The 23,236-nt window shown below is 42.6% G+C and overlaps 1 protein-coding gene across 4 annotated transcripts in view; it reads left to right on the top strand.

The window, feature by feature from the left end:
* Positions 1-20,301, top strand: part of TRRAP (transformation/transcription domain associated protein) — a 127,473-nt gene extending 107,172 nt beyond the window's left edge. For all 4 annotated transcript variants that reach the window (XM_075830269.1, XM_075830271.1, XM_075830270.1 and 1 more), the window contains 7 exons: positions 447-708; positions 4,963-5,188; positions 8,528-8,745; positions 11,852-12,036; positions 16,627-16,830; positions 17,970-18,164; positions 18,983-20,301. In XM_075830269.1, coding sequence (XP_075686384.1) covers positions 447-708; positions 4,963-5,188; positions 8,528-8,745; positions 11,852-12,036; positions 16,627-16,830; positions 17,970-18,164; positions 18,983-19,267 — 1,575 coding nt within the window. In that variant the 3' untranslated portion in view covers positions 19,268-20,301. The remainder of the gene's footprint in view (positions 1-446; positions 709-4,962; positions 5,189-8,527; positions 8,746-11,851; positions 12,037-16,626; positions 16,831-17,969; positions 18,165-18,982) is intronic.
* Positions 20,302-23,236: the final 2,935 nt, after the last annotated feature.

Consider the following 23,236-nt stretch of genomic DNA (forward strand, 5'->3'; position numbering starts at 1 on the left):
CGTCCTGGCTGGTAGTAATGTCTAATCACGGTCAGGACATTTGAGTAACGTTAATGTGTGTGTATGTGGCTGCACATAGTGAGATCACTATGTGCTGTGTAAATGAATGGGGAGAAGTGTATGACGCTGATTGGTCACTGATTGGTCAGCGTCATACACTTCTCTCCACAACGCCCACTTGGTCAAAAAGTAAAACACGCCCAGTTGTCCATTGAGAAACTCATTAGCATAAAGCTAATATAGGTCATAACTCCGTCAAAACGAATCGTTTTTCTAAATAAAATACACTGCTGTAATCTACATTACAGCGCCGATCACATCATGTACAAGAGAGGCCACTTATAACGTGGTGACAGAGCCTCTTTAAGGCAGACAAGACTTTCTACATTTTCTGGTCTGTACAAGGATGGCTGAATAGTGACGTTCTTCTGATGTTGTGCTTTCAGGTCCTCAGACAGTTGCAGCAGGGGCTGGCAAAATGTTACTCTGTGGCCTTCGAGAAAAGTGGAGCCGTTTCTGATGCTAAAATCACCCCTCATACTCTGAACTTTGTCAAGAAGCTGGTCAGCACCTTTGGCGTGGGGCTGGAGAATGTCTCCAATGTCTCAACCATGTTCTCCAGTGCAGCCTCCGAGTCATTGGCACGAAGAGCTCAGGCCACGGCACAAGACCCGGTCTTCCAGAAGCTGAAAAGCCAATTCACGACAGGTAACGCGGGTTTATTTCTTCATATTCCACGTTCCTTCACTACTTGATTTTACTGTTATCTGTCTGGTATATGGCCGGTCTGGTATTACAGCTGCAATATTATATTTTACACTATTTTTAAAGACCAGTAACCAAACTTTAAACCTGATTTTTTTTTTTTTTGTTTTTAAAACCATTTACTCCAATACTTCCATATGTCTAGAGAGAAATAGACTCCCATATAAAACTGGACGAGTGCGAGGTATTGACAACATTGCTACTACTTCTCACCAACCATGACGTCAATGTTGGAGTAGTGCTGTGCAGCTCTTTAACCCCTTCCCGTCACAGCCATTTTCTGGATTTTCATTCAAATTTTTTCCTCCCCACCTTCCAAAAGCCATAACTTTTTTTATTTTTCCGTCGATAAAGCTGTATGAGGGCTTGTTTTTTTGCGGGACGAGTTGTAGTTTTTCACAGATCTATTTGTTGTACCATATAATGTATTGGGAACCTGGGAAAAAATTCTTTGTTGGGCGGAATAGGAAAATAACCTGTGAATCCTCAATCTTTTGAGGGGTTTCGTTTTTAAGTCTTTCACCGTACGCTAAAGATGGCATGTTAACTTTTTTCGGTGGGTCAATGCGATTATGGCGATAACAAATTTATATAATTTTTTTTTATGTATTACTACTTTTACAAGGAAGAAACTAATTGTTACAAATTAAAATTTGTGTTTTGATGCCACATTGAGAGCCATAACTTTTTCATTTTTCCAGCGATTAAGCGGTATGAGGGCTTATTTTTTGCAGAGCTGTAGTTTCTATTGGTACCATTTTTGGCTACATGACTTTTTGCTAACTTTTTTTTATTTCATTTTTTTGAGGGATATAAAGTGACAAAAAAACAGCGATTCTGGTGTTTTCATTTTTTTATGGCGTTGACCGTGTCAGTTAAATAATGGTATATTGAAATATTTAACTTTCTTATTCTTTTACATTACTTTTTAGAGGAAAATGGGAAGAGGTTGTTTGTTCTTTTTTGAACTTTTAATAAAGATTATTATTATTATTATATATAAATATACATTTTTTTAAATTTTTTTTTACACTACTAATAATTTTTTGGGGGGTTTATACATTTAATTAGTTCCCCTAGGGGACTAGTGTCTTGCAGTATATTGTAATTTTTACAGGCTCCTGTTAAGCCTGCCAGTTGCAGAGCTTAACAGGAGTTAAAAAAAAAAACAAAACCCTGGGCTGCCATGACAACCATTGGCCCCCCACGATCGCGTTGTGGAGGGAGGGGGTGAGCTGTCAGAGGTCCGTGACCCCCCTCTTCTTATTGTCTTCGTTGCTGTGATCGTGATTGATCTCATCATTAAGGGGTTAAATGGCCAGGAACAGCGCAATTGCTCTTCCTGGCCATTAGTCCTGGATGTCAGCTGTAATATACAGCTGACACCCGCTTTGTACGAAGCAGGCTTAGCGGGTGTGCCCGCTCCAAAAATCACCGCCCACCATGACGCAATAGTACGTCATGGTGCGGATAGGGTTGGTCCCAACTGTCAAGGTGATCAAGTGATCGCCGCAAGTTGAACTTTCGACCCATGGCAAACAACTTTTTAAGCCAGGGAATGCCAATGCCAGCCAGGCATTTCCTGATGCTGGTTAAATGTAGTATTACATGACCGCCATTAAGATCAATGGGCATTCATATAAAATGTGGGACTTGTGTTCGCCAGAGCCACTGCTTGCTTGCTGCTCTCTGCTCTGTCTCATATGGGCCCTGTCAGAGGACCCTCCCCCCCTATAACATCCAAATGCGCTGTTAGGGGAGACAACCCCTTTTTAAGGAATTGACGCACAACAGGTCACGTACCCTCCAGTGCGGATTCCTGCCTAACAACCGATGGAGTGAGTCTGAAATGTGGGCACAACGGTGGTCTATTCCCCCACGCAATTAATTGTAGTTCCCATACAATATTTTATCTGGTATCCACGGTTTACTTGGTCTTGATACAGAACTGTGTGACATCGAATGTCTTCTTCCCCTTTAACCTCACCACTTGACTCATATTGCAGTCCATAAAATTATTTTGGGCACCCAAGGTTAACACCTAATCTCTTCTATGACTTGCAGGCTGTCCGGCGGCACGCGTTGTATTGTCACCATGATATGGAAATTGGCTGATGGGATTCACTTTTAAAGTAGCTCCGAGCTTTAAATATGACCTACATATCTGGAGCCCATTAAGTCTTTCATGATGCAGGCTGTGGCACAACAGTTGCATGACAGTAGATAATGGAAGACGTGAACCATGTGATTAAATTTAATGGATGAAGGCCAGCAGGCTAAAAAGCAGCAGTGTGTTCTCTAGTCCCAGTGATTGTTTGCACACTATCAGAAATTCAATTGCGGTTAATGCTCTGAAATGTGTCCGTCCTTCTGTTTAATGGGTCTACGTGGCTTCCGGAAATGCAGTTTTGAATAGAAAGAAACCTTCATAGGAAGATGTGCTTTATTAACCTTTAAAGGTGCGCGTGCGCAAATATTTCCTGACTAGTGGGAGCCGAGGAGAGCTGCTCTGCTTTGTGAAGAATGGGCACATCTCATGCACGAGGGAATCCGATTCCTCTTGAGGATATATCACAGATGTTTTTTCTTATTAATAGTCTAACTTCATTCAGTCCGTTGCTGGTCTGGTTTAATGCGCGGTTTGCAGCTGTGTTCGGAAGCCTTCCTAATAAAACCTGCTCTAATATGTGCTGCACTACAACCGCTTGCTGGTTCTTTACATCGTCATAGCATCATTAAACATGGTAACCGATGAATAACGCCCTTTAAATGCATTGGATTACTGTTTCATGGGGATTAGGTTTGGGGTCTAATCTAAGCGACCACTGCAGGGGACCATCCGTTACTAGATGTAATGACGTGGTAAAATGCGCTCTGCATTCACGTACATTGCAAGGCCTAACCAGGGGTTAATCTGCAGCAAATCCGACCTGTGTGGCCCTTACTCTTATTATTATGTTTTTGCTTATCTGTAAAAAAAAAAAAAACTTTTATAGACGTTAAAAGAAAGCAACCCAATGAGTCCGGGTCCACGGTAATGTTCAAGGCACGATAGCGGGGTTAATGACGGTACGGAGTGGCACAAAAACAGGCAATTTTCCCATAAAATACATTAAAAACCTGTCGTTTTGTATCGGTTTATGTAAGAACTCTTGCTGAGATTTTTGTGCTGCTGTGTTTAGCTCACAGAGGATTACCTAAACTGATACATTGATAAAAACCCTCAGCTGTGTGAGCAGGACTAGGAGGAATGTAAACGGACCACAAACTGTAAGTAAATTATTTCATTATGCAACTATTAAAGGAGTTGTCCGACCCTTGTGACCCTCGTCGCACGAAGCTGTATCAGACGGCCACGTGGTCAGCCATTGTGTATATTCAGCAGGCCATGTAGTCTCTGAAAGCCAAGCCGAGCTGCCTAGTGACGGGCCACCGATATCTACAATGACCCTCCAATTGCAATCTCCTGCTCGACCCTAAATCCGGCATGGATAGACGCTACTGCATGCGGTGCGGTTCAGCTGCCATGGCAACCATACCAAGCCCGGAGGGCATCGTGCACAGGTCCTAATAATTAGAATAGGGGCCTGTGCATGATATTGTACCGCCCACGATGTGGGATCGGGTGGAAGATCACATCTGGAGGGATAGTTTAAACTTTATTTGTATAGGGCTGGGATTACCTTTAACATGTGACACTTTAAGGCCTAGTTCACACAGACTTTTTTTGACAGGCAGAAAAAATCTGGATGCGCTTTTGCCCGAATTTTTTGGTGGCGTTTTGCCCTTGGCCGTTGAATCTAATGCAAGAAACGCCGCAAAAAGCACTCAAAACGAGCGCCGGTGTTTTTTCTGCCTCCCATTGATTTAATGAGAAAAATCGCCCGTAGAAAGAGCATGCCACTTTTTTTTTTTTCCGTGAGCAGCCAAAAGCCGCCCGGGGAGAACGCCTTTAGAATCAATGTGGTGGGGGGGGGGGCATTTGGCACGTGGTTTCTGTGTCAAAATCTGCACCAAAAAACTGTGAACTGACCCTAAGGAATATTTGTGTATAAAGGTCTCGAGCTTCATACTGTGTAATGTTACGCCTGTCATTTCTAAATGGTCTCGTCTTTGGTTTGGAAATAGACGACGTCCTACTGGACACTGCAGTAGATCCGCACTTATTTACTCTGTTTTTTCCTTTGTGTTATTTAGACTTTGACTTCAGTGTCCCCGGATCCATGAAACTGCACAATCTCATCTCCAAACTCAAGAAGTGGATCAAGATCCTGGAGGCCAAAACCAAGCAGCTGCCCAAGTTCTTCCTTATAGAGGAGAAGTGTCGCTTCCTCAGCAATTTCTCCGCCCAGACGGCAGAAGTCGAGATTCCTGGGGAATTTCTCATGCCAAAGCCAACACATTATTACATCAAGATCGCCAGGTAACATGAAGACCTTCCCTGCTCCCCCCCCCCCCCTGACAATGCTGATCACTGGTCTGACAACGTCTTGGAAGAAAGTTTTGTTTGCTGCTTTGTGACCTTCCAGCTGTCAGAGGGTGATGAATTATTTATTAACATTGCCATTTCGGGGGCCACTCTTTGCGTTACCCTGCTACCTGATTGTTCTGGAAATGTGTTCTCATTTCTCTCGTTGCTATGACAGTTCTGGGGCATTGTCCTTTCTTGATAGTAAAATGCCACAATACAAAGAAAAATTGAATGCGGCCAACTAATGGCTTCCCATGTGAAGTTCCTGACAGATAGCAGCAGGCTGGGCCAGAATAATGTTTTAAAGGGATATTGTAGAAAATGACATAATAATCGCCGTTCTTTATAGTACAAGGACCGGGATTAGACGTTCAGATGTACGCACGCTACACCACTCCCCTGACACAGATAGTCATGCGCTAATAGGACTCCGTTCTCTGTTTTCATGATTGTGGAATGGCATTGCCTCCATTTTATTATACTTTTGCCAGTGCCATCCACTATCCTAAAATGTCTTCAAAGCGGTTCTAAAAGATTATACAAAGGGTATTCTTTTTTTTGTTTTGTTTTTGTTTTGTTTTAACAGCGCCACCCTTGCCCTAAGGTTGGGTCTGGTATTGCGGCTCAACCCCAATCACTTGTGTAATGCTTCATACAATGATAAATGAGCAACAATAAAGTATCTGTTGCGTATACAAGAATGATGCCAACCTCACGAGGGCCTGCCAACGTGTCGTGTAGATGACACAAAAAAAGTCAATGACTACCCGTGTAATGCAATTACTATTTAACCCTTTCACTACATGGACTATTGGTAAAAGGGTTGATAATGTGAAGAAACGTTCCTGTATCACCACCCCCTGGGGTCACTGCAGGCTGTACAGAGGGGCATAACAGGCTGTGATCTTTCTATTCATTCTGTCACTTGCATCCTCACCCTCCTCTCCCGTTTCTCTTTTAGATATTTCACACGGTTTATTTTCAGCCGTTTTTCGGCTGAAAAAAAATGGAAGCTGAACGCCTCCAAACATCTGCCCATTGATTTCAATAAGAAAAACGGCGTTTCATTCCGAAGGAGCGTTTGAAAAAAGGCGCGTAAAAAACGCCCTGTAAAAAGAAGTGCATGTCACTCCTTGAGCCGCATGAACATACCCGAACAGACACACCGAACCTGCAAGTAAAACCAATCTCACCGCTAACACAGGGGTCAACAACCTTTGGCACTCTAGCAGTTGTGAAACTACAACTCCCAGCATGCCCTGACAGCCAAAGGCTTTATTATTCCAGCCAAAGGCAGTCAGAACATGCTGGGAATTGTAGTTTTTAACAGCTGGCGTGCCGAAGATTGCCGACCCCTGCTCTATCCTTTATATTCTAGTAGCAGCAATCTTGGCAGTGATAGGGTTAAAGAAAAATCATGATTCTGATACTTTATTAATTATGACTCCCACTGATGACTTATTGCTTTACGCTGAAAGAGGAAATCTGACGACTACATTTAAAGGGGCAGTTCGCCTTTTTGGCTGCTGCTGACCATCCAAAAGCAATGTCTTTTCCTTTGAATATATTGTGCACGGAAAGAAATATAGAAGTGCTCCCAGGTTTTCCTGTGTTTCTGTATAGAATGTGTGCACTCAAAGGAGACCGGACCTTCAGAGCAAACCCACGTGCGGCATCTCCTTGAATCGGTCAATAAGTAGCTCTTTTTTGGATAGAGCTGTAATTGGGTAAGGAGTGTATATAGCACTTGCCTCTATCACAAGGACTCGGTGATACGGCTGTCGGTGAGGGGATCGGTCTACTCTGTAGATGTCCTAATATTGGGCCAGCTCCCTGTCGTCATTTGCAGTATCACTGCTTGCAGATAAGAGGTGACTGAAGTAAAATAAGAAACGACGGCATTGAAGATTATATTTAACTGAAGTTAAGGCCAAGAAAAAAAAATATACCGCGGAGCGTGTTTCAGCTGCAGCATCATATCCCCCATCATGCTGATTACCAGCGGGCACACATTTACAACTTGGCACAGCGTCCGTCTTCCAAGCACCATCACCAGAACTAGAGCTTCTCCTCATTTTGCTGATTGTACTTTGAAACCCAGAAGCCTCATCCCTGCTGTTTCATCACCAGTCTAGCGCTTTAACCCTGGAAGATCCAGATCAATCCTTCCAGGCAGCCAACATTCATCCAGACTAATACACCCTCCTCTATGGGGGTCTTCTATAGACGGAAATCATTCAAGTGTCAAATTTGTTCAGAAGAGCCGTGTAAGTCATTGTGAACCACAGGGGCAAATTCAATGGCCTCATGGATCGCCAATCTGAAGAGCGGCAAAATAGTTAAATAGGCTGATGATCAGGTTTCGGCTCTCCTCCTCTCCATGAGCCCTCTTAGGGTCTAGTCACACAGTGCTGTCAAATCGCGGTTTACTGCAAAATTGCATCAAAACGCTGCGTTTTGTTTTGTTTTTTTGCTGCTGCATTTTGCCACAAATTCTCTGTAAATGCGGCAATAAACTGCATTTTAACCACAGCATGTGAACAGGCCCTTAGCTATTCAGCAAAGCCGAGAAAGACCACATGACCTGTATGTAGCACGGTCTACTTTGATCTAGGGCTAAGTAGACGTGGTGCACCACAACCAGGCCTATCTAGTGGATGACGTTACAGTCGCGAGTTCACCTTCAATAGGTCATTGTACGTATCGCAATGTAATAGTCCGTCTTAAAGGGGTTGTCCAGTCCTAAGAAATTATTGGCCTTTTCTCAGGATTAGCCATCAATATCTCATTGGTCGGGGTCCGGCACCCCCGCTGATCAGCTGTTTTGAAGCGCTCGTACAACCACTGCTTCCCCTTTATTTCTAGTCACTGCTCACACTGAATCGCCGACACACCTGTAGCAGCGGGTTACAGTATTAGGGGAGCTGTCATATTTAACCTGACAACAAGGGGAAGTGTCTAAAAGCTTCAACCATTTAAAGGATGTAGCCCTTGTACTTGTGATTATTGATGGGAACCGCGGACATGTCCCAGTGGTTATACTGGCTGTTATGGTGGTTTGCGTTCTGTAGTCCTTGATCGCTCGGATGTCAGTAGCGATCTTGTGCCCAGCAATTTTTTTTGGCCACTCTACATGGATGGCATGTTGAGATATCCCTATATACTTCATGGTGGAATTGAGTTCTGCTCTCCATTAGGTATACGAGACTAAATGGAAATGGTTAAGCCCATGAAATGGGCTATCGATGGGTCGGCCATATTGGTATTAATCGACTTTGTTGTTTTCTATAGGTTTATGCCTAGGGTAGAGATTGTCCAGAAACACAATACTGCCGCCAGAAGACTCTACATCAGGGGCCACAATGGAAAGATTTATCCTTATCTGGTCATGAACGACGCTTGTCTGACGGAGTCTCGGAGAGAAGAGCGGGTCTTACAGCTGCTGCGTCTTCTCAACCCATGCCTAGAAAAGAGAAAGGAGACCACAAAGCGCCATCTTTTCTTTACCGGTAAGTAGACTCCTCTTCTAAGCGTTCTTTATTGGAGAAGTGTAGGAATGCTTGATGGCCTTCAGATGTACTATGACCCCAAAAAGCATTGTGATAACTCTCACCCTCTTCCCCAAACCCCATCCACACGTAGTGGAAACCATCATTGCCGATTTCAGAGCATGCTGTTTGGTTAGAGATTATGGTGGGGTGGGGGCTGCGTCTGTCAAACTTTTGGCGCCGCATATCTCTGGATCGGATACGTTGGTGTCCATGTGATCTGTGAGACATGTGCCGGTGTATGAGTGGTGGTCTCCACCCACTAGACATATGACCAAGGATGGGGATGGCATCACTACGTGTTTGTAGCCAGATAAGCAGATCACAACCTCTCCTACCGAGATCTTTTTATCTGCGTTTTATTGTTAATAAATTATTGATGGTGCTTGAGCTCGTGGGGTTATTTATTCCTTTATAAGCCAAAGCCCGTCCACAGAGATGGTTATTTTCTACCCCCCCCCCCCCCCTGCTCGCGTTAACTGGAAAGAAAATGCAAGATCCGTCTGACTAATGAAGAGAAGACACGTGCCGCATATTGTGCTAATGAGCCTGTAATTATCAGAAAGATCGCACATCTCCAGCCATTTCATCAAGACTCTCCCCCCCCCCCACCCCACCCCACAACTGCGGTCTTACAGCTCGTACTTAACCCTTTATATTCTTTCCGTTTTACATTTGCCGTCATTGCTGGCCGGTTACCTATATGTTTGCACCCCAATCCACCTGAGCGTTAAGGAAATCGTGACGTGGTACAATGCGGATTGGAGTGCCCGTACGCGATACTGCCGATCATGGGTTTTATGTGCTTCACCTTTTCGCGGTTTGGCTAATAGGAGCGTTCAAACAATACACCGAGGGAAGCAGAGTATTCTTGGCGGTGATTGAAGGCTTTCAGGTTCTCATCTGCATACACAGCGGCCCGTCGATCATTGTGAGGAAGCAGTGGGTGGAGCGCTCCCCTCATGAATACACCGGACTCATGACTGAGTTCTATGTATTCTTTGAACGCTCCTATTAGCCAAATGGCACAGCATCTTCAGTTGACCTATCTGTTTTATAGGGGGGCTGTATAACATTTTAGCAGATGGGGGGCTCTTTCTGGTTGTGTCCCTTTAAGTTGAGGAAAGGTGCAGATGGCAGACAGTGCCCCAGTTTCTTGGTCGGTAATCCTGTTCAGGTAAATATTTATTATGGTTTATGCGAGACGATAGAACGGCTCCGCTAATCTCATAATGCGAATAGTAATCTCCGGATGAGTCTGTACCTGCTCAGCTCCGTCTGTGCTTCATTTTCCAGCCAAGTCGTTCTGTAGTCACCAATGCAGCAGGGTTGTGGTAATGTCACCATGCGCTGTAAATGTCCTACATTCATGTTGTTTGACCCTTTTTTTTTAGACTCCACTTTAAGATGAGTCGTACGTTAGGGACCACAACTTTTGGGGTACTCTTTATGGGATTAGAAGAATATTGGACTCTAAGGTGCTGTTCTTACATGGTGCCCTCCTGTTATTTTGCTGCTGTGTTTTTTTTATACAGATGTTACCTGTGAGTGGAACAAAAACATTTTCAAATATCCTGTTAGGGAAGTCAGAGGTAATAGAAGAGGACCCCCATTCATTTTTTTTTTTAGTCCGAGTGGAGAGGAGGAGCCAACATGTCCATGCATTATTTGGGCAGCCCATTGATTTCAGTAGGAATTGTGTAATACTCCATTTCCCCTATTTAGTGCCAAGTTCCATCAAAGAGGATGGCTGATCGCTGGGGGCTCTAGCAGTAGGAAATCCCCTTATACAAACAGATGTAGGTGATGGATCTACACTGTTTCGTGCTTTCTAAGAGGGAAATATTGGAACAAAAAAGCGAAACCGCAGCTTTCAATAAGTGTTTGTAATTGGGAAGTCATACATTCATAACCAGACAACCGAAAAGTGTTTTCTGCAGTATTTTTGGTGTTCAGAACTGCACCACTATCACCCGGTGTGAACCAGGCCTTATTCCTCTATAGCACTTCGTGTTCCATCAGTGTTCTGCTTATTGTACGTAAAAGTGCCATGTGTTCATTATTTGGAAGGGAGTTACAAACCTTAATAGAACTTTTACCTAAAATGTCCCCAAAATCTTCTTTTCTAGAAATGTTTAGAATCATTTTTTTTTTAAAGCTGATTCCCATAGTGATTCTGCGGTGGCGATGCTCAGTAGTGTCATGTCTCTGTAATGCTGAGTAGGCAACATACATTTTCTGCCACTGCAAGAGACCTAGGACAGAACGAGCATGTCCTAAGGGGACCCGTCATCTCTTTGAATATTTCTATTTAGTAAATACTTGTTTTCCCCATGAAATGACAACTCTGGATCATCTTTTTTCAGCAATCTGTGTTGAGCTGTTACTCTGTTATTCCTCCTGGAAATGTATAAATGACTTAAAAACTGTGTCTACCATTCCCCTTGTCAATAGGGTGTGTCCATTCAAGCTGACCTTGTCCAATCATTGCTGATAGTGTGTAGGAACACACCGTATTGATAGGGGTAATGGTAACACCTAGTTGCCAGTTCATTCATACAATTCCAGGAGGAATAACAGAGGAATGGCATACCACAAAGTTCTACGAAATGGCTCCAGCATTGTTACTTAACGGAGAATACAAGTATTCTCTAAAACTTTTTAAGATCGACGACCACGCCCAAAGGCGCTGTAAATCCAACCAAAAGAGAATGTCACTTTTCTTTCTATGGCCAGATCTATGGCAGAATGCACACCTTTACTGGGTATGGAGAGCGGGAAAAAAACATGTGTACATGCGGTCTTTATGCCTTTTTTGATAAGTGTATAAAGTTTTTAGTTCTATTGTTATTATTGGGGATATATCTCGCAGATCTATTGATCGTTAGCTGGACAAAAACCATTACCCATGATGCTTCAGTACATATTTTAATGTCCGAGGCCAAGTAATTAGTTTGGCTCGTTTCTTGGTTCGGCAGAACGATGCTCCGGCCTCCACGTCTGCATTACTATCGTGTTGTATTAATCAATTTCCCCTTCTCTCCCCCCTCCGAACAATAATTTGCAGTCCCCCGTGTCGTGGCCGTCTCACCGCAGATGCGTCTGGTTGAAGACAATCCCTCTTCTCTCTCTTTGGTGGAGATCTATAAGCAGCGCTGTGCCAAGAAAGGCATCGAGCATGACAACCCTATTTCACGATACTATGACAGATTGGCCACAGTTCAAGCACGAGGGACTCAAGCCAGTCATCAGGTACGCAATCTTTGATTACCGTATTTTCCGGACTATAAGGCGCACCGGATTATAAGGCGCACTTTCTATGAGCGCCTTATAAGCAATCATGTTTCATATATAAGGCGCACTGGATTATAAGGCGCAGCACATTACCGTTAAATAAACCATTGCTCAGACTGCAAGTCAAAATTTATTACACTTTTTAACAATAACTTGCAACTGGTTCAGCTGTAATTGCAAATCAAAACGTTTAGGGTATGTGCACACACACTAATTACGTCCGTAATTGACGGACGTATTTCGGCCGCAAGTCCCGGACCGAACACAGTGCAAGGAGCCGGGCTCCTAGCATCATACTTATGTACGACGCTAGGAGTCCCTGCCTTGCTGCAGGACAACTGTCCCGTAGTATAATCATGTTTACAGTACGGGACAGTTGTCCTGCAGCGAGGCAGGGACTTCTAGCATCGTACATAAGTATGATGCTAGGAGCCCGGCTCCTTGCACTGTTCGGTCCGGGACTTGCGGCCGAAATATACGTCCGTCAATTACGGACGTAATTAGTGTGTGTGCACATACCCTTACCGTACTTTTTCAGTTCATTCCTAGGCGCACGGGGGGGAGGAGCATGGTGTGTGCTGTGGTATGCCGCCGCCGACCCCTGCCGCCCACGATAGAGGTAAAGGATCCTGTATGAACCCCTCTCTTTACTGTCGGGTTCATATATAAGGCGCACCGGATTATAAGGCGCACTTTCTATTTCTGAGAAATTCTCAGCATTTTATGTGCGCCTTATAGTCCGGAAAATACGGTAATTAATTTGGAAGCCGCACTGTAGAACCATTCTGCACCCTGCTCCGACTTAATCACCCTGTGGTATGCGCCGCCGTGCAAATATGTCATTTCACTGGAAATGAGCTCGACATAAGATGATAATAAGCTTAGTCATCCACGGCAGCTGGACGGGACTTTTTGATGTTCATATGGTCACCTGCTCCATGAAATTATTACTTTGTACATGTGCATTATATTACTTTAACTCTTTCAGTGTATATAATTTTATAATTTTTTTTTCTTATTCAATCTGCCAATAACAAGACCTAATAGGTGGCAGGCTATCCATTCTGGATTCTCACACAATCATAGAACACCATACAAAGCTTTATTCTAGGGTAGACAGTCTATATCTAAAAAAAAAACAAAAAAAAAAACCTGATTATAAAATATAATACTAGTTTTGTTTTTTAAATACTGCAAATTTTCCGCAACGGATTTAGTTTCACAAAATTTGCAGCATAATACAGTAGCAGCAGAGTGGATGAGATTTGAACAAATTTTATCAACACGATGCGTAAATGATGAGCGGAAAAAACATTCAGAAACTGACCTGCGGTGCGGGTTTTTTAATACATGCAGTTTTCCGCAGCATACATTGCGGCCTTCAATTTGGTGCAGTTTTTCGGCCGGAATTCCCTGCGGTGCTTCGGGGCGAATACGCTGTGTGCTTTTATGCAGCTTATCCGTCCTTTGTGAATTTACCCTTGGTATGTTCACACGGCTTATTTTCGGCTGTTTTTCGGGCCTCCAAACATCTGCCTCTAAACATCTGCCCATTGATTGCAATGGGAAAACGGTGTTCTGTTCCGACGAGCCATTTTTTTTTACGGGTCCGTTTTGAAAAACGGCCGTGAAAAAGAAGTTTTGACTCTATTGAAAAACAGCTCCAAAAACGGCCGTAAAAAACGCAGTGAAAATAGAGTTGCTAAAAAAAACTTCTGAATATCAGGAGCGGTTTTCTCTTGAAAACCGCTCCGTATTTTCAGATGTTTTTGAGTATGCGTGTGAACATACCCTTATTCATATGTGGATGGACATGACATATTAATCCAGCATTTCATAATCCAGAATTTATTATAATCCGCCACTTGTTTTCAGAAGAGATCTACGTGATAATCTTGCATTTCACAAGACCAAAATCAGAGGAATGTGTAGCAAATATTGTACTGGTATTTAATTGTGGGGTTTATTACAATTGTCTTTACTTTTCTACGATTGTCCAGTAATCCAGAATTTATGATAATCCAACACCATTTAAAGGGTTTTCCGAGACTTTAATCTCGATTGGCCTATCCTTTGGATAGGGAGTCTGACCCCTTCTCAGTCCCATTCACTTAAATTGGGCTCAGCTGAAGTACCAGGCATAGCCACAACCATATGTAAGGCGCTGTAACGAAACAAACAATGAAGGGGACACAATACTCAAGATGGCCCTTCCCTCTGCTGATCAGGATAGGTCCCACCATAGGTCCCACCGATCACATATTGATGGCGTATACTAGGTATACACCATCATAATTAAAGTCCTGAAACAACTTGCTAGAGCAGCTTTTCTTTCCATTTCTTCTTCTCATTTCAAGTAAGTGCAAGAGTATATGCCCACTTCTTATAGGTCAACACCTATATATATATATATATATATATATATATATATATATATATATATATATATATAAAGTAGCCTGTGTCTCCTCCTTAGCGTCGTCACACCAGGGTCAGGCTGCTGCATGAAAGATTAGCATTCTGCAGCAGGTCTGGTCTGCGCGCCGCACACGCAGCAGATTACTGCACAGCCTCCAGTGAGTTATGAGACCTTGTGGTTTAATATGACAGAAGTCTTAATATCCAATAAAGAAAGCAATTTCTCTAATTGAAGCAAAATGGATAATAAAAAGGGAAAAATGGCTTCCAGTGAATAAGATTTTATTCTCTAATTATGTCGTAGAGGATGTCCTGCCCGTTCTGAATGGTTAAAAGAACAGTCGGCCTGTATTTCTCAGCTATAACCTGCTTTTTACTGCTAATAATTTTCCTATAGTTTACTGATCCTTCTATAAATACTGTGGTAGGCGGCCGGTCCAGTCCTCCGTGCATTTAACAAATCCGATTTCAAAGATTTATCAAATTGAGCAAATATTAAATCAATCAAAATAATGTGGCAATCTCACCAGTGAGGGCAGAAGGTCCCTACTATGGTAGATGTATTGTTAGAGGATGTGTTCCTCTTAAAAAGACTAAAATCTATATATAATCCCAAATCCTGAGTTTTTCATCTTTAACTTCTTACAGGTTCCTAGATTTGATTGACCGAGATTGTGAACATCAGTTTGTCCACCTTAAGTTCGTTCTATGTCCAAATACAGCCTTAAACGAGAACCTGACTCCAGTAAAAGCAGATTTGAGTAAGGCCTCATGCACACGACCGTGATTTTCGGGTCGGCCGGCCACGGAGTGACAGCCGCGAGCCGTCCGCAAATCGCGGGCCGTGCACATGGCCGCGGCCATTATTTTCAATGAGCCCGGACCACAGAACACGGCCGTAATAAGACTTGCCCGTTCTTTCTGCGGTCCAGGCTCCTGGGCCATGCACGGACCGTGAAAACCACAGTCGTGCGCATGGCCCCATAGGAATGAATGGGGCTGCAATTCTCCTGTGGATTTTCGGGGAAATTGTGGCCGCAAAAGCACGTTCGTGTGCATGAAGCCTAAAGGAAACTTATAGATATTGTGAGAACACTAAAACAGATGGAGGAGAAGGGATATACTGAGACTCACAAGCTAGTGAGTATATATTTTGGCTCCACTCAATGCCAATCAGCTGCACAGAAAGGGCTCATGTTTTTCAATTACCAAAAGAGCTCATGTTTTTCCATCCACTGGACTGCTAGGAAGCCGCAGGTTTCTCAGGAGTCAACAAACGCATCATGTGAGCCTGAAGCGACTTACTGATCAGGAATTCTGCCACATATACTCATAAGCATAGGTGACGTTTTTCATTCTAGCCCCCAACAGAAGTCACCAGTTACTAGGTACTATTGGGTTATTTAAGGTGCTTTGTATAACAATGAGTCACCATCAGACTACTTGGAGCTTGGGTAGGTTTTCTACCTGGGCTTTGAAAACGTTGTCCTTACGATTTTGTGGTGAAAGGAAAATGACAACCCCCCCTCCCCTTTCCTCCATTACCGGTAACTTATTCAATCATGCAGTTTCTATGAGAACAGGGTGGAATTGCTTTTTTTTTTTTAAAGGGATGGCTTCTAGGACACCTCCATTCCATATGCCCTTTTAGGCCAAATGGATGTCATAAATCAGGGTCCTCTGTTTAGGAACCCCCTTTATTAACACCTAACACCGAGTTACTCTCGTTCTAGAGATCCCGGTCCAGTTGTGTATTACACAGTCGGCCATTCCTTTTTTATATTGCTAGTGCTGTGTTCATTCGCAGACGTTCGTAGACCTGGTCTTATTTCTACTCCTTTTGTTCTGATTTGTTCTCTAGCCCGTTCCTCATTTACCCTTTATTTGATGCCGCTGTGGTCTTTAGGGTTACGGCCCACTACACTGCACAAGAGCTTTCATTCCAGGTATAAAGCAATGACTAGGAACAGCCTCCGTGTGATATTTCTCATAAGTGCATCACATATCCAATCTCAATCATTCGCTCTCAAGGTAGCGACTATAACGCTATCAATCAGCTGCTGAAGCTCCCAGATTACACCCAAGGCTGTAGCCTGAAATAATAGGAATCCTCTTTTTGATTTGTCGTAGGTCTTGCGTGACATCCTGAAGGAAGTGCAGGGTAACATGGTGCCGCGCAGCATGCTGAAGGAGTGGGCTCTTCACACGTTCCCCAACGCCACCGACTACTGGACCTTCCGGAAGATGTTTACCATCCAGCTGGCTTTGATCGGCTTTGCAGAATTTGTCTTTCATCTGAACAGGCTGAATCCGGAGATGCTGCAGATTGCTCAGGTGTGTGGAGTATTTGAAGAAGCAGCAAATATTGGGCCGTTGGTAAAACGACTTAAGCAGAACACGATTCTACAAATCCACCTTTAATTGCACGGCGGTCCCACCCTTTCAGCGCCAGATGCTTGTGGACCGGATCAGCAGTTGTTTGCTGTGTTTTGGATTAAATTGTCGTTTGCCTTGCACGTTGAATCGGAAGAACATCCGGGGACTTAGCGTGGCGGAATAACATTTGTGTATTTAGGATATTCATTTGTGTATTTAGGTATGGTTACGATTTCTGTCTAAGCTAGGATACCAGAGATCATCCTAAAATCGGGTTATTCATGAACATTACTTTTGTGCTGTGGTAGTTCAGTAGAAATAAAATAAAAATGGCAGCCGTGTGCCACAGCCCAGACCAACAACTACACCCAAGTTCTGGACTACATGGAGAAGGTCTAATTTCAGTATGTGCTTAACTGGTTGAAGACACAGGACGAGAATACACGTCCTGAGCGCCGGGGGCTTGACGTATTAGGGTGAGCATTCTCGTCCTGTGTCCAAAGGTGACCGCGGCATTCAAAGTGAAAATGAGAAGGGTGGATGCCCCTTTGATCGCATCACAGGAAATCCCTGTAACGCAATCCGGGCCCATACCTTGTATGGCCAGGCTGCGCAGGGTCCATTGAAGGACCCCAGGGCTGTCTGACCATATAAAGATTTCTCTAGGTGGTCACTCCACGGTTATTTTAACCCTTTTCAAGCAAGCCGATTTTGTCTTTTAGAAGCGTAGGGGTCAGTTTATGCACATTTATGCTATCAAAGTATTCATCTGTTATACCTCCTGGAAATATTTGAATAAATTAACAACTGGGCAATACCATTCGTATTAATAGGTTATGTCCCTAAAACACAGACACTGTTCATTCTGTTCTGAGAGTGTCAGACTGTAACGGACACATCCTTTTGTCAAAGGGAATGGAAACCAGTTCTTAATGTACTCATACATTTCCAACAGGAATAACTGAGGAACATAATTTGGTATTTTATGGAGAAATGGGGAATACAAGTAATTACTAAAACAGACATGTCGAGGGAGCTGACAGGTCCTCTTTACAATGTTCTGCTCTGTTTCTAATTCCGTTCTCATTTAACTGTAGGACACTGGAAAGCTCAATGTTGCTTACTTTCGGTTTGATATCAATGATGCCACTGGAGACTTGGATGCTAATCGCCCTGTCCCGTTCCGGCTCACCCCGAATATTTCTGAATTTCTAACAACCATCGGAGTATCTGGTCCATTGACGGCTTCCATGATTGCAGTCGCTCGTTGCTTTGCACAGCCAAATTTTAAGGTATTATTAATGAGTTCAGGACGGCAGAAATGCCTTACTCTCATTCCTTCCTTGTTTTCATGTTCTCCTATAATAGACCTGGGCCTCTATTAGCCGAACTTTTCCAAAATACTGAATTTACAGCCCCTATTGATCTCAACATCAATTGTATGGTACAGGATAGTAAAAACTTAGGTAAAAGCTTACATTTTTTTTAATTTTAATTTAGGACTCCCATCATGCCTCAGAATGGAATATAGGTTTCAAATAATTTTATTGTGGGCGGAGCTTTTTCATGCTCTTGTTTTTACCCAACATCTGAGGAATTCATATTGCATTAGCTGTCGAGAGATGTGGGGGAAGGGAAATTACGTCTGCTCTGAGCGTGTTTTTACCCCAGAAAATGTATTGTCACAATAAGGGACAATGCAGAATATACCAATACCATCTTCTATAATACTGCCCCCTATGGACAAAAATATAGACCTAAACAAGTTTTAATTTTTTTTGTATCTGGCGACATTAGCACCACATATCTACCATTTTTATTAAAGGCACGCTAAGCCCATTTTTTTTTTCCCACTGCTAATAATTTTGGACATTTAAATAAAATTAACATTGGATTGCATGGAAATACAAAAAAATAAAAAATGTACTGCCCCTTTAAATGCACCCTTCATAATCCGCTGTAAATCCTGTACTCAAATGCTTCTTTTATATCCATCTGGAAATGGTTAACAGAACTCGGCTTGGCCTCATTGCAGTTCGCCAAATTCTCTCCTCCCTCATCTGTTTTTCTCAGCCGAATGTAATTATCCAATTTCCCCCCTCTTGCTCAGGTTGACGGCATTTTGAAAACCGTTCTGAGGGATGAAATAATTGCCTGGCACAAGAAGACACAAGAGGACACTTCGTCCCCGCTATCGCCGGCCGGGCAGCCCGAGAACATGGACAGCCAACAGCTGGTTTCACTGGTTCAGAAAGCCGTCACGGCCATCGTGACCCGGCTGCACAATCTGGCCCAATTCGACGGAGGGGAAAGCAAAGTCAACACCTTGGTAGCCGCCGCCAACAGTCTGGATAACTTGTGCCGTATGGACCCTGCATGGCATCCCTGGCTCTAACTGGACTTCGTTGTGTTAAGATTAACCCCTGTGTTACCAAGACCATCCGTAAATAATAAACTATGTGTTTCTACGAGGGGGTTTTAAAGCTGTGAAAAATGTTTGTTTTTGTTTTGCTACTTTTTTGTACAACTTTTTTGGGTTGTGCCGTGTCCCAAATCCAACCATAATGTAGACTAGAAAACCGTCTTGTATCAGCCGTTTCCAACTAAGGCGATTTCACAATTACAGCACATATGATAGGCTTTTTAGGGGCAATCTGCCGGTCTCTATGGAAGCTAATCATGTTTACAGAACACTTCTTTCTCATGTCATTAAGCGCTACGCTTTTTACAAAGAGAATATTGATTTTCTTCAAGTTCAAACACATTTCAAAGCATATAAAATAGCAGCTATAGAGGATGAAAAACACAAAGGGACCCTGTACAGACACATAATGATTTTCTTCTTCTCTCGCTTATTGTGCTCTTGCTCTATACAAACCAAGAAAAGACGAAGAAAAAAAATCCAAGGGAGTTGTAATATTTTATATTTTTTAATAGCGATGAGGCCACAATGGCGCCTTGGTTTGGAGCCATGTAACTTTCATACGCTATGGGCAATGTTCATCTGAATGGTTCTTTTAATAAGACTGGGCTGTACAAAATGTATCATGTATAGATTTTTTTTTTTTTTTCTTTTTACATAAAGTTCTTAAACAAAGCCTCGTTCTCCAGGCAAGGAGTCTCGAATCGAGCTCACCCAAGCCATTTGTTATATGAATGTACATTGTTTCCAGACGGGAGCATACGGAGAATGAGATTTACAGAGGATACGTAGACGATTTGACTCTTTTTGGTGTTACATTTTTTGCTGTTTGAATTATTATTTTGTCAGCACTGATGACGACAACGACTGGTTTGTACTTTTTATGGAATGGTTGCGCTTCTGAATTTCTTTGCTACAAGTTGTTTTATAAATGCCCAGTATTAAGAGAATTCGTTCTTACAAGTATTTGTACATCCGTTTTCAAAATAAATATTTTGAAAAATTTCTCGAAGGCTTTGTTTTCATTCCTGTAATGAAGATTTAAGGTATAGGGTTCTGTTCACATGAGTGTGTTTTAGCTCTGTATGACTTAAAGGGGTTTTCCAAGATCTGCAAAAAATTTGAGTAAGGCGGCAATGCCATAAAAAAAAAAAAATAAGACCCATTAGTCACCTGATAAATCCTGTGTCGTTCCAGCTCTTCCAGTTTGGTGGTACCCGTCAGTCTTTGTTTATTGTGCTGCAGCGATGACATGCCAGTATACCCACGTGACCGCTGTAGCCAATCCCCGGCCTCAGCGGTTTCATGTCATACACCACAGAAGCAAAAAATTTGCTGCAGCAGTTACATGGGCATACGGGAAAGTAATCGCTGCAGCACAGTAAACAAAGACTGACAATTTCCTGTAATTTCCTGCCTTGGGTAAAAGAGGGTACAACTCGCTGCCAAGGGTTTTAGTGCAATTTTCACTATATGCCTAAATTCATATATTTGGTAAAAATAGACACCCACACATTGGGATAATGTAACCCAGTACTTTACACTCCTGGCCGCCTTCATGCAATTTTGCATCAAAGTGTAACAATTCAGAAAAAAAAATGCATAGAAATTCATGTTTCTGGATATAGCGGAGCCGAAGATGCACAATACCTCCTAAAAATAAAAGTATAAGAAGTGCAGGGTTCATACATGCCACTTAAGCCTATGTCTACATCAGAAAATAGGTTTGTTTAGCTTGGGAAAAAAGACGTCTCAGAGGTGATCTTATTAACATGTATAAGTATATGTGTGGTCAATACAGAGAACTAGCACATGATCTGTTAATTCCAAGGACTCTACAAAGGACCAGGGGTCAACCATTGCGTGTGGAAGAAAGACGTTTCAAACATCAATATAGGAAAGGATTCTTTACAGTTAGAGTTGTAACACTATGGAATGTTCTACCCCAAGAGGTAGTGATGGCAGATACTATGTCGGCATTTAAAAAAAGTCTGGATGCTTATTTATTGACTAATGGCATTGGTTATAATTAAGCAAGTAATGAATGACAGGTAATATATTGAGAAAGATTGAACCTGATGGACCTGTGTCTCTTTTCAATTTATGGAACTAATTAAATCCTTTGCTGATCCTGTTCCAGTCTGTACAGCAAAGCTAACAAAAATATGTTTATAATAAAAACGTAGTTTAAATGTTATTTTCTGGCTTGTATGGACATAAATGGGGTAGAATTTCATCAGTATAAAAACATTTAGCCAGATTGCAAACATTTTTTATAATCTGATGGACTCCGCTGAGGATATTCTACAGCTGGGACCTGTCAAGTCATTGTGTCAACTTAACTTTCAATAAATCATTTACTGCACATATTGGCAACTTTGTCTAATCTACCTTATGGGATGAGAGAGAGCCTGTTGTCCCTTTAAAAGATGGGGTACAAGAAGAAAAAAAGTATACGACACTTCTACAATATACAGTGATTCCTATAGTCCAGCACCTACAATATGTAGAATTTAGCTGACGGAGCTGGGATGAAAAAATGTATAGTAGCAGATTTTGTATTGTATCCACCTTATGTTGGGCTTTCTTCTCTACCTTTACAAGTGAGGTTTATATACATTTCCATGACTGCTTGATAATCCAGAAAATCCAGGGTCTATCAAGTAAAGTCCTATTGGTGCCATATTAATGAAATTTTACTGTACCCAATATTAGATTATACCTGTTAGAAATAAGACCATTTTTGTTATTTACTCAACTTTCATTGTCCATAATCGCCTTTATCCTCACCCTGCACACTTGTAAACTGACTACCTGCCAGATGTGGCTATTAATATTCTATAGCGCTCTATGTGAAAAAATAGCTGACTACCGTAAATTACGTAAAGATTCAAGCTCCAGGAGCAGCAGTGACCTTATTAATCTGTGGCCTGTCACCAGGGATAGGTAAGAGCTGGTTTCTTGATCCATGATGTGTCGTCTGGTTATCCCTGGATCACAATGGATGGAGTAGCTTCTGCTGTCCGGATGAAGCCCTCTCGTAATGCAGTCTGCACTGGAAAATAACATCTTCAATATTTGATAAACTGTCTACCACACACAGGCTCAATAGTCTTCAATGCATTGTGTGTCCTTCTGATCATCTAGATCAGCTCAGAGCAATGTATTATCTCCTAGGACAATGTTTTCCATCTCCGCACGGTCTGTAATGGTGCAGTATAAGGGTAATGTACGTGTGCTATGGTTGTAGGCACTTGTTCGGTAGTTTGCTCGAATCATATATTATTTACTCAAGATCTGTCTTTGTACAATGTAAAAGGGAATAAAAAGAGCGATTATGCCTAAAGGTGTTGTATAAGATTAGAAAAAAAAAGATCTGGATTTTTTGTTTTTTTTTCCCCCTTTCCGAGAAACGGCGACTCATGAATGGGCCGTGTCTGGTATTGCACCTCCGCACAATTCAAGTGAATGTAGTAGAGCTGCAATATCCGATACGGGCAGGAGTGGCACTGTTTCTGGAGAAAGGGGGCCCAGCCCTAGTCAGTACCACAACTTTTGCTTTTAGGTGGCAAAAAGCTGTGCGGGACTCCTGTTTCTAGATGGACTGCGTTCTTAGCAAACAAGCGGGTGTGGAGTTGATGGCAAAACCCAGCGCCATGATGGAGCCTTTGTTCTTGTATATGCCACTGGCCTTTGCTATAGACCATTGGGCTGCAACCTTTGGCTATTCAGCTGTGGTAAACTATAACTCCCAGAAATCTAGGCGTTGTAGTTCCACGACAGCTGGATACCCACATTTTTGAGGACACGTCTGTAATAAGTAAAGTGCACACATCTATCTATATTCGTTATCTATGTACTTAGCGCCAAGTGCTGCAAACTTCTGGTGTGGGAACGGTAGCTGTTTTTACAGATGATACTGCTGCAACGGCTAGGGTCAGA

Source organism: Rhinoderma darwinii, chromosome 6 (assembly GCF_050947455.1).
Source record: "Rhinoderma darwinii isolate aRhiDar2 chromosome 6, aRhiDar2.hap1, whole genome shotgun sequence".
NCBI lineage: Eukaryota > Metazoa > Chordata > Amphibia > Anura > Rhinodermatidae > Rhinoderma > Rhinoderma darwinii.